Source organism: Mastacembelus armatus, chromosome 21, assembly GCF_900324485.2.
Source record: "Mastacembelus armatus chromosome 21, fMasArm1.2, whole genome shotgun sequence".
NCBI lineage: Eukaryota > Metazoa > Chordata > Actinopteri > Synbranchiformes > Mastacembelidae > Mastacembelus > Mastacembelus armatus.
In genome coordinates, this window is record NC_046653.1 from 26,781,361 (window position 1) to 26,793,592 (window position 12,232).

At 40.7% G+C, this 12,232-nt stretch overlaps 1 protein-coding gene across 1 annotated transcript; it reads right to left on the reverse strand.

The window, feature by feature from the left end:
* Window positions 1-8,972: 8,972 nt before the first annotated feature.
* On the reverse strand, window positions 8,973-9,899 carry LOC113123194 (olfactory receptor 10J4-like). The gene has a single exon (XM_026295014.1). It carries the CDS (start codon window positions 9,897-9,899, stop codon window positions 8,973-8,975), a length of 927 nt encoding a protein of 308 aa, XP_026150799.1.
* Window positions 9,900-12,232: the final 2,333 nt, after the last annotated feature.

Sequence of the window (12,232 nt, forward strand, 5' to 3'; positions counted from 1 at the left end):
GGTAGACCCCGGCCTCTATCGATCTTGTGCTCAGGGCCTGTTCTTGTCCTGCTATGATTAGTACCTCTGTGCTGTCTTTCAGTCCAGCTTTTTCCAGCAACCGGTAGAACTTTTCGATATCAGCCACTTCTTGTATCTGTCGGTGGTACATGCCGTGCAGGGGTTTGTCCTGCCATGATGGTTCTTGCTCTTCTTCCTCTGCATCGGGCTTCTGTTGCCTGAGATATTCACTAAGTATTCCATCGCTTGGGGCCATCTTCCTGATGTACTCATGGATCTTTGCTGTTTCATCTTGGATGGTGGCTCTGACGCTCACCAGTCCTCGGCCTCCTTCATTCCTCTTAGTGTACAGTCTCAGGATGCTGGATTTGGGGTGAAGTCCTCCATGTTTTGTGAAGAGCTTCCTTGTCTTGATATCAGTGGCTTCTATGTCCTCTCTTGGCCAGCTTATTATGCCAGCGGGGTATCTGACGACCGGCAGGGCGTAGGTGTTGATGGCTTGGACCTTGTTCTTCCCATTTAGCTGACTTCTTAGGACTTGCGGCTTCTTGGTTCCCATTTGCCTGTGGGAATCCAAGGTACTTGTAGCTTCCCTCAACATCCACTATGCTGCCTTCTGGGAGTTCAACTCCTTCAGTCCTGACAAGCTTCCCTCTCTTTGTTATCATTTGACCACACTTGTCCAGTCTGAATGACATTCCAATGTCGTTGCTGTATATCCTGGTGGTATGGATCAGTGAGTCGATGTCTCACTCATTCCTGGCATACAGCTTGATGTCATCCATGTACAGGAGGTGGCTGATGGTTGCCCCATTTCGTAGTCGGTATCCGAAGCAAGTCTTAGTGATGATCTGGCTGAGGGCGTTCAGGCCTATGCAGAACATCAGCAGGGACAGAGCATCTCCTTGGTAGATGCCGCACTTGATGGAGACTTGTGCTATCGGCTTGAGGTTGGCTACTTGGGTTGTTTTCCACAGTCCCATTGAGTTCCTTATGAAGGTTCTTAGGGTCCTATTGATGTTGTACAGCTCCAGGCATTCCAGGATCCATGTGTGAGGCATTGAGTTGTAGGCTTTCTTGTAGTCAATCCAGGTGGTGCACAGGTTGGTCTGCCTGGTCTTACAGTCTCGGGTGACTGCTTTATCCACCAGTAGTTGATGTTTTGCTCCCCTGGTGTCCTTACCCATTCCTTTCTGGGCCCCGCTCATGTATTGAGCCATGTGCCTACTCATCTTAGCCGCTATGATGCCCGACAGGGGCTTCCAAGTTGTGCAGAGGCAGGTTATCGGACGGTAGTTGGATGGGACTGCTCCCTTTTGGGGGTCGTTCAGGATCAGGACTGTCCTGCCTTCAGTTAGCCACTCTGGGTGAGTCCCATCCATTAGCAGCTGGTTCATTTGAGCTGCCAGGCGCTCATGGAGGGCAGTTAGCATCTTTAGCCAGCAGGTGTGGATCATGTCAGGCCCCGGTGCTGTCCAGTTCTTCATGTTTGAGACCCTTTCTTGGATATCTGCTGTTGTGATGGTTACTGGTTCCTGTTCAGGGAGGTTGCTGTGGTCTGTTCTCAGGTCTGCCAGCCACTGGGCATTGGTGTTATGTGATGCCTCCCTCTCCCATATGTTTTTCCAGTATTGTTCAGTCTCCTGCCTTGGTGGGTCTGTTCTCGTGTTACTGCCCTCCCACTGAGAGTACACTTTGGATGGTTCAGTGGAGAACATCCTGTTTATTCTCTGTGCTTCTATTTCTCTGGTGTACCTCTTCAGGCGTGTGGCCAGGGGTGTGAGTCATTGTTTGGCAGTCTCCAGGGCTTCTGGTATGGACAGCCTGCTGTATTTCTTACCCAACTTCATCCCCCTTCTCTGCAGTTCTGATAGTTGGCTAACTTCTCTCCATGGTGCCCTTATTTCTGCCTCTAACCTCCTTCTCCATGCAGGGTACTGCTCCTTGGTGGTGGAATGTATTTTGTGGCCAAGCATCTCAAGGATCACTGTTGCCGTGGTGTATATCAGCTTGTTGGTCTCGGTGATGGTCACAGTGGGGATTGTTCGTAATGCTGCATTCACATCTTCTAGTAGACTTTCAGAGAGTACTTCACTTAGTCTTGGTAACTGGCTGCAGTGTCCATCTTGCTCACGATCTTCATTCTCAGGTCAGCTGCTCTTGTGTTGAGCGTGTAGTGGCTTGTCATTGGGGCTTGATACCCAATCTCAGGTGGGGATGGTGTTGTTTCCCCCCTGACCTGGCGTCCTGGCTCCCCCTTGCCGTAGCATTTGTGTTGTATTTCTTCAATCCCTAGTTGTGATAGCAGCTGCCGTTTGCTGATGTTGGACCACTGAGCTACGAGATGTTTTGGCCCTAGTACAGATGGTGGGTTTCGAAGTTTCCATAGGTCCCACATCCTCTTCATGTAACCCCTATCGCTGGGGTTACTCATGTAGTAGCACTCCAACAGTTCTCTGTTATCAGCCCTCGTCCACGAGTGTCTTGTTCCAGTAGCCCATTTCTCATCAGGTTGCCCTGGTCCCCTAGCACATGACACGGACCTTGTTGACCAGGGCAACGTCTGAGCCGGTATGACTCCATTATTTCTATCGCTCATTGGTAATGAGGTAGGCTCACTCAAAGTGTATCACCTGTTAGCATTTCATGTTATAAAAACATTAGTTCTTGTGACAAATGTATTACGCTGTAGAAGGTCAATAATTTGTCCTAATGCGAAATATGTGGCTCCAGTTTAGGAAGACATGACAGAGGTTTGTCTGTAACACTTTACAATCATGTTCAAATCATACACCTAATTGACTTTGACTCATGCATGACTCATGATTTACTGCTTGAATTACTTTGAGATGTATGATGACTTCCTGTTTCTTACCATTCACAAATGGTCAGATCACTATGACTTTCTGTGATTAGTTCATAGTTCATAGATCATCAATTAAAGAATGATAATTCACAGTTTGGTTCTTGTTTGGACCAGTGGGTTGTGATAAGTTTGCTACATGCTTACAATTATCACTCTAAACGCACTGGATATAACACATTTATTGAATTCTCTTACAAACAAATCTTAATCATATGAGTGGAGCACTGAATGGACTCTTTTGAGCCATACTGCAATCCATATTTTTCATCACTATTTAGGAATGTAGTGCATACACTGCCTGGCCAAATAAGTGTCACCATTTGGATTTACAGTGCATTCAGAAAATATTCAGACCCCCTTCGCTTTTGTTCATTTTGTTATGGTGCAGCCTGATACTACAATAATTTTATTTCCTCTTGATTTTATGTTTTTAACAGAAACATGGTTAGATAGCAGGACAGGAAATGCTGTTCTTATTGAATCCACCCCACCTAATTTTACATTTTTATCAGAAACATGAGAAAACAAAAAGGGTGGTGGCGTCTGTGCCTTTTTTAGGGATAATATGGTTACCCACAGGCTGTCATTTGGGGAGTTCTTATCATTTGAGTATGTATCTTTTAAAATGGAGCAGAAATTATCTCCCTCTGTAATTTTTATTATCATTTACAAACCTCCCCAGTGCTGTCAAAATTTTATTGAAGATACTTTCAGTTGTCTTCACAGAGTTTGACTGTTTAGTTATTACAGGTGATTTTAATGTTCACATGGATAAGGCCTGTGACAGATATGCCAAAGAACTTTCTGCCATCCTTGAAACCTATGGCCTTAGCCAGCATGTTAGGGAGCCGACCCATACCAGAGGTCACACTCTGGACCTTGTCATTACTAAGGGTGTTAACGCTTCTAATGTCACTGTGATTGATGTTGCTTTGTCTGATCATTTCTGTCTTTTTTGTTTTGATAATTCCCAAAGATGCAACTGGACCTACACTTGTTCAGAAAAGACACATAAATGATAACACCAGGAAACTGTTTATGGAGATGATTAGGTTTGAAAATACCACTTTCTCTCATGTTGAAGATTTGTTGAATTCATATACTTCAAGTGTCATAGATGTGATTGCTCCTGTTAAAGATAAATTAATCAGGAACAGGCAAAAGCCACCATGGAGAAATGATGGCTCGGTCAGGGCACAGAAAAAGGAGAGCCGGAAGGCCGAGCGAAAATGGCCTAAATCAAAGCTCCAGGTTCATTATGACATTTATAAGCAGATGTGTGTGTTCAATGAAACTCTATGTAGAAAGAGAGAAATGTATTTTTCTGAAATCATCAACAACAGTAGTAACAACTCATGTGTCCTGTTTGCTACAGTCAGTAGGTTAACAAACCCTCCATCTCCATTGCCACTGGAACTAATTTCAACATCTAAATGTAATGAATTTGCTTGATTTTTTAATGACAAGATTCAGGGTATTAAACAAACAATAAATTTCACAAGGCAGATACCAACTCTGCAGCCATCCAGGAAACACTTGGTAGAACTGACACACTTTACACCTCTAAATGACATAACAGTTGAAAAGATCATCTCCAGTCTGAAAATTGCTGTCATCAAGCCTCTCCTGAAGAAGAGCAGTCTTGATGTTATGGTACTGAACAACTACTGGCCCATATCAAACCTGCTGTTTTTAGGCAAAATCCTTGAAAAAATTGTTTACCATCAACTTACTGACTCTCTCATGCTAAACAACTGCTTTGATGATTTTCAGTCAGGTTTTAGGCCCCATCACAGCACTGAGACTGCCCTCATCAAGGTGACAAATGACATTCGTCTGAACACCGACGCTGGCAGAGTCTCTTTCTTAGTACTGCTGGATATAAGTGCTGCTTTTGACACAGTGGACCATGTGATCCTCTTACAAAGGTTAGAGGACTGGATAGGCATCTCTGGTACTGCCCTTAAATGGTTTAAGTCCTATCTTGAAGACAGGAAGTATTTCATTGAAGTTAGTAACTGTGTGTCAGACCAAATGGCATTGACATGTGGGGTCCCCCAGGGATCCACCTTGGGACCCCTTTTGTTCAATCTTTACATGTTTCCTTTAGGCCAGTTAATACGCAGCAATAATGTGTCCTACCATAACTATGCAGATGACACTCAGATTTACATTTCACTCACAGCTGGTGAATATGGACCAGTCGTGACCAGTGTCACTGTATTGAACAGATCACTGTGTGGATGCAAAACAACTCTCTCCACATAAAGTGACAAGACTGAAATAATCATCTCTGGGCCTCAGAAACAAAGAGAAAGTGTCAGCAGTCACCTCGAGTCTCTTTCTCTAAAATTTAAAAATCAAGTTAGAAATCTAGGGGTAATCATGGACTCAGACATGAATTTTAATTTTAATTTTTATTCTTGTGCTATACAAATAAACTTGCCTTGCCTTACAATTGTTAAAAATTCAGTTTTTTTCCCCCTCATGAATCTACACTCCATGCCACATGACAAAGAGAACACAGAATTTTAGGAATGTTTGTAAATTTATTAAAAACAAAAACTGCAATATCATTTACATTTGGCAGCATTTACAGCCTCAAGTCTTTTTGGGTATGACGCAATGAGCTTTGCGCACCTGGACTGGGGGATTTTCTGCAATTCATCTTTAAAAATCCTCTTAAGCTCGGTCAGGTTGGATGGGGGCCATTGGTGGACAGCCATTTTCAGGTCTCTCCAGAGATGTTGGACAGGGTTCTGGCTGGACCACTCTAGGACATTCACAGGGTTGTCTCAAAACCACTCCTGTGTTGTTTTGGATGTGGGTGTAGGGTCGTAGTCATGTTGGAAGATGAACCTTCCGCTCATTCTAAGGTCCTGAGCGCTGGGGAACAGATTTTCATTGAGGATATCTCTATACTTTGCACCACTCAGCTTTCCCTCAACCCTGACAAGTCTCCCAGTCCCTGCTGCTGAAAAACACACCCACAGCATGATGCTGCCTCCACCATGCTTCACTGTTGGGATGGTACTGGGCAGCTGATGAGAGGTTTCTGGTTTCCTCCAGACATAATGTTTAGAATTGAGGCCAAACAGTTCAGTCTTCATCAGACCAGACCAGAGAATCAGAATTTTTTTTTTTTTTTGCAATCTCTAAGCAGCTTTCATGTATTTGCACTAAGAGGCTTCTGTCTAGCCACTCTGCTATAAAGCCCAGATTGGTGGAGGGCTGCAGTGATGGTTGTCCTTCTGGAACTTTGTCCCATCTCCACACAATCCCTGGAGCTCAGTCAGAGTGACCATCGGTTCTTGGTCACCTCTTAGTAAGATGGCAAACTTCTTCATTTTGAGTACTGTGGAGACCCCTGTGCTCCTGGGAACCTTCAGTGCAGCAGAAATTTTTAGTATCCTTCCCCAGCTCTGTGCCTATCAACAATCCTGTCTCTGAGCTCTGCAGGCAGTTCCTTTGACCTCATGACTTTGTTTTTCCCCTGATATGCATTGCCAGATGTGAGCCTATTCAAATCATGTCCAATCAAATTAATTTACCACAGTTGGGCTCCAGTCAAGGTGTAGAAACATCTCAGCAATGATCAAGAGAATTGGGAGGCACCTGAGCTAATTTTCACGTTGTTGCAAAGGGTCTGAATACTTATGGAAATGTGATATTTCAGTTTTTTCTTTTGAAAAATGTACAAACTTTTCTAAAACACTGTTTTGTCGTTATGTGGCTCTGAGTAGGACTGATAAAAAATTATCATAAAGAACTGTAGTATCAGGCTGCAGCATTACAAAACTGAAAAAAGTGAAGGGGGTCTGAAGACTTTCACAGAAGAAATGTGTCCAAAAGAAGTTTGAAAGTTCATGATTGGAGATCACTGAAAGAGTTGGTCAAGTTGCATCATAGAATATTCACAGCAGAAATCACATTTACGTTTAAAAACCTGTTTTTGAATCTTGGATGAAATCTTATTTATATTCCTGAAACTTTCAAATCAGCATGACTTTTGGCGTTTTTATTATTTATATAGTTTTGCTTTACTATTTTGTATTTATTCATTGCTTTTACCGATTTTAATTATCTGCACATTTTATTGTAATATGTTGTTTCATAGAACAGTACTTTGGCTCGACCTCGTTGTTTTCAATGTGCTATATAAAAACAGTAGCAGTTAGAACCTGTAATGAGCACAGTTTCTGGAGACACAACAGGCAACTGTTTTTAGTGAAAAATCCCTAAAAAATGAACTATAATGTTTGTAAGGAAACTAAACAAATCCTGAAATTAAATTATTTCCAGTGATCAGACAAATCACATCTCTGCAATATTATTTCACAATAAGGAATCAGTGTTGATGAAATTAGTTTGTTTTACCCTGACAGAACAACTTCTTGAGGTGTTTAAAAATTTCTTTCATTTTTAGTCCATATATAATTGGATTAAATAGAGGATTATACACAACTAACTGTAAAGTCATTACTAAACGTGCAGTTTTAGGGAAATCAGTTTCCAGTTGAACAGTAATAAGATCAAACGATAAAAAAAACTAGTTGAATAAAACCATCAGGTGAGGTAAACAGGACTGTGCAGCTTTTCTCCTGACTTCTCCAGAGCTGTGATAACATATTATAAGTATCCTGGTGTATGTAAAAAGTATGAAGAGCACAGGGAGAACAACAACATTTAGGACAATGATGAGACCAAAAATAGTTATGACTTTTGAACTTGGACAAAAAAGTTTGCAAATTGAGTTATTGCAATAAATGACCTTTAGAGTAAAACTACAGAGTTTTTGATTAGCGCTCAGTGTTGTTAATCCCACATGGTGACATGGAGGCACAAGCCAAGATAAAGCCAGAAAGACACTGACTGTTCTTTTCCTCATGATAGTTGGATACTGCAGAGGTTTACATATAGACACATACCTGTCATAGGACATGGCTGCCAACAGTAAAAACTCTGAACCTCCCAAAGAATAAAACATATAAAACTGAACCAGACAGGCCTGATAAGATATGATCTGTTGTTCAGATAAAAAGTCGATCAGTAGCTTTGGGTAGATATTAGTGCTGAGAAGAACAGAGTTCAGTAACAAAGCTGCAATGAAAATGTACATAGGCTCATGGAGGTCTCTGTGTTTCCAGATCAGGTACACAATAGTAGAATTACTGCAGATTATTAGAATATAAACTATTAAAACAACCATAAAATAAAGGTATCTGTATTTGTGAACCTCCACATGCCCACCAAATGTTATATATGTGACATTTAAATCTTCCTCCATTAAGAAAGAGAAATAAGAATGCAATTCTAACAGAAATATATGAATTAAAACAAGCTTTCACCTTGAAGTCTGTAATAGACTCTTCTATCCTGTATTAGACTCTCTTACTCACTCACAGTTACCTGATCTTCAAACTCACCGAGTGCTCATGTCCAAAGCTCAGTGAGAGAACTGTTGGACCCTGTGAAATATTTTTATCAGACTGATTCATCCTCCATGGATCTCATTAAAATTTCCACCCAGACTAACAGCACTATTTGACCAAATGAACAGCCCATATAAAATTACAGCTCTGGAACTCACACAAAAAAATTTATAAATTGAGTTATTGCAAAAAATGACTTTCAAAGCAAAACTACAGTTTTTGATTAGCACTCATTGTTGCAGGTCCTATCTCCTGACATGCAGCCCTGCCGGAGTCCAGGAGTCTGTTCATTATTTTTATGGACAGAATTTTAAGACGCAGCCAGGGGCCAGTTTGGGGACCACAGGATTTCATCTCTGCTTTTTGCAGATGATGTTGTCCTGTTGGCGCCATTGAGCCAGGACCTTAAACGTGCAGTAGGGTGGTTTTCAAGTGTGAAGTGGCTTGGATGAGAATGGACTGCTGATTGACAGGTGAAAAAAGAAATGTGGGACTCAGAACAGGAAAAATGAAATTTGGCAGAAACTGACCAGTCATCACATTATTGAAGCTGACAATGCTCTTTACTGTGTGTAAGGAAACTAAACACATCCTGACATTAAATTATTTCCAGTGATCAGACAAATCACATCTCTGCAATATTCTTTCACAATAAGGAATCAGTGTTGATGAAATTAGTTTGTTTTACCCTGACAGAACAACTTCTTGAGGTGTTTATAAATTTCTTTCATTTTTAGTCCATATACAATTGGATTAAATAGAGGATTATACAAAACTAACTGTAAAATCATTACTAAACGTGCAGTTTTTGGAATATCAGTTTCAAGACGAGCTGTCATAAAATCAAATGATATTAAATAAAAATAGTTGAATAAAACCATCAGGTGAGGTAAACAGGTCTGTGCAGCTTTTCTCCTGACTTCTCCACAGCTGTGATAACATATTATAAGTATCTTGATGTATGAAAAAATTATGAATAACACAGGAAGAACAATAACATTTAGGACAACAAATACACCATACATAGTTGTAGCTCTTGAACTCACACAAAAAAGTTTGTAAATTTGGTTGTTGCAAAATATTACTTTGAGAGTAAAACTACAGAGTTTTTGATTAGCGCTCACTGTTGCTAATCCCACCACCTCACATGCAGGCACAAGCCAAGATAAAGCCAGAATGACACTGACTGTTCTTTTCCTCATGATAGTTGGATACTGCAGAGGTTTACATATAGACACATACCTGTCATAGGACATGGCTGCCAACAGGACAAACTCTGAATCAGTTAAAGTATAAAACATATAAAACTGAACAATACAGGCCTGATAAGATATGATCTGTTGTTCAGACAAAAAGTCAATCAGTAGCTTTGGGTAGATATTAGTGCTGTAAAGAACAGAGTTCAATAACAAAGCTGCAATGAAAATGTACATAGGCTCATGGAGGTCTCTGTGTTTCCAGATCAGGTACACAATAGTACCATTACTGCAGATTATTAGAATATAAACTATTAAAACAACCATAAAATAAAGGTATCTGTATTTGTGAACCTCCACATGCCCACCAAATGTTATATATGTTACATTTAAGTCCTCCTCCATTAAGAAAGACAAATATAAAATACTGATTTATAAGACAGTCAATATAAAAAGAATATGTGATTAAAAAGTGAGGTGTTAAACTTCTGAAGATACATATACAAATTATGTCTCTATGTGTCTCAGTTAACTGATCTTCAAACTCACTGAGTAAATGTCCAAACCTCAGAGAGAGAACTGTTGGACCCTGTGAAATATTTTTATCAGCCTGATTCATCCTCCATGGATCTCATTAAACTTTCCACCCAGACTGACTAACATGTAAACAACTTCATCAAACTCTGGAGGCTTGAATCCAAGGTTGTTGTTTGACCTGTTTAATGAGGATTGGGACCTGCTGGGTTTTTCAATGCACTGCATGTGGAAATGATGTTACTGTGTTTCCAAAGGGCCAAATTATTGATCTTCATCTATCAAACAAGATGAGAACAATGTTGAAATTACTATTATTGGGTTATAAAATGTGGTACCATTTGGCGAGGAAAAATCTTCCAAACAGACTTAACAGACTCAACTCTACAGGCATATGCAGGTCTGTTAACCTCACTATTTCTTTCTCATTGGTCATGTCTTTACAAAGTGTTGCCCACACATCTAAGCCATCACACTAGCAACTATATATATGTGTATGGGAACAACAAGCAAGCAAATTTAACATTGCAACAACCTGCCCTATTACCAAAGGCCAAACCTTTTCATCAGTATCTGTTAACCATCAGGGGTCGACGAATGCGTGAAATAATCCTGATAACGCTGTGAAGAACTTCAATTACTCCGTCAGTTTTGATCGTACAGATAAGAGCAATATACCGCTCAAATGTGTTAAGGGTCTAGTTTTATTTGTATACACTTATAATAAGAACAAAACGCTGTGATTTTGTTCAATAAAGAAATCAGACGGTGCGCTCACTGTCTTCTGTCACCCCTCTTCACAGACATATAAATAAAACTACCTGAATCTCAGTGAATAATTGCCTCAAAGACATGACAAATATATTTATAGAAAGCTTGAAATGTTTACTTTTAAATAAAACAATTCAAATCGAAAACAAATAATCTCTTTTTATGTATGAAAACAAGATTGAAAGTAAGTACGTATGAAAGTAAGCAGCGGTACGGTTTCTCCTGTCTAACCTCATTATAGATAATGTGATCCCGCCTCACACTGAGCACACTGTAAATATGGAAATGATCTGAGGGGAGCCAGGTAATTATGTACACGCCCCTGAGAAATGGCATAAAACATCAAGCTTCATCATAGAGTTTATTTACCTTTTCTGCATGTTTGGATGATGGCATGCTACGTGGGTGAAGAGGCATTTTGGATGGTTCTACACAGCGACAAATAGTTTACTTTCTCATCAGAGGACAAACATTTGCATTTTGAAGAGTAATTGGACCCAGCGGAGGATATAATTCCTGACAAGTAATTCTCTCTCAGCCACATTCCTAACTGAAAGGCTCATTATGCAGCTCATTATGTGGGTCTTTGTCTTCTCAGGTGAATCACATGATTATTCATGATCAGCCACACCTTCTTGCACACGCCCTTTCTACAAAAAAAGGGCCTTAGAAAAGTCTAATCAGTGTATTGTTTTCTGTGTATGAGCGAACAAAATGATTTTCACATCATTTTGAGGCAAACACTTTTGGCTACAAGATCCAGTTTTTAAAAGTCTTGTGAACCAATGGTCTGTATGTGTTTTATGGTCTTATTTCAGTGACTTAAAATTGTAGTTTTTCACTAACGATGCATAAACGCTGTTGTCTGAAAATCACAATCATGTATAAACTTGCTGCTCACATATTATTGTATCCCAGTTTGTGCTGATTACAGTGTTATCAGACTTTATCCATTAATATGTTTAAAAGCAACTGAAGAAAGCACAAATGTCAGGGCATGTCAAAATTTGTCCAGGGCCCCAAAACACCCTTGAATCACAGAAGGTTAAACACCTTTTACTTACGTGGCACAGTGGCCTTGTTTGTTCCATCGCTATTCTGGGGTTCCTGTGTGTTGTTGTTCGAGTTGTTGCTGCTGGTTGCCTCCCTGGATTTACCTCAGGATAGCTGACATGCCCCCGGCATGTAGGCATGAACCCCATTCCCCTGCGATCGCTACACCCCTGTGCGGTGGTGTAACTCACTCACTGCCCACACGTGGGGTGTGCAGCCACAGTCGCCTGCTCTGCCAGTGCTGGGGTTGGGGATTTTGGCTAGTTGACAGGCTACTCCCTGGAGCATAGAGGCCTTGGCAGAGGCATGCATTCTAAGGTGCATGGACAACATTCACCACAGAGTTTCAACTACAACTTCTCTTTTCTTTCAAACCTGCT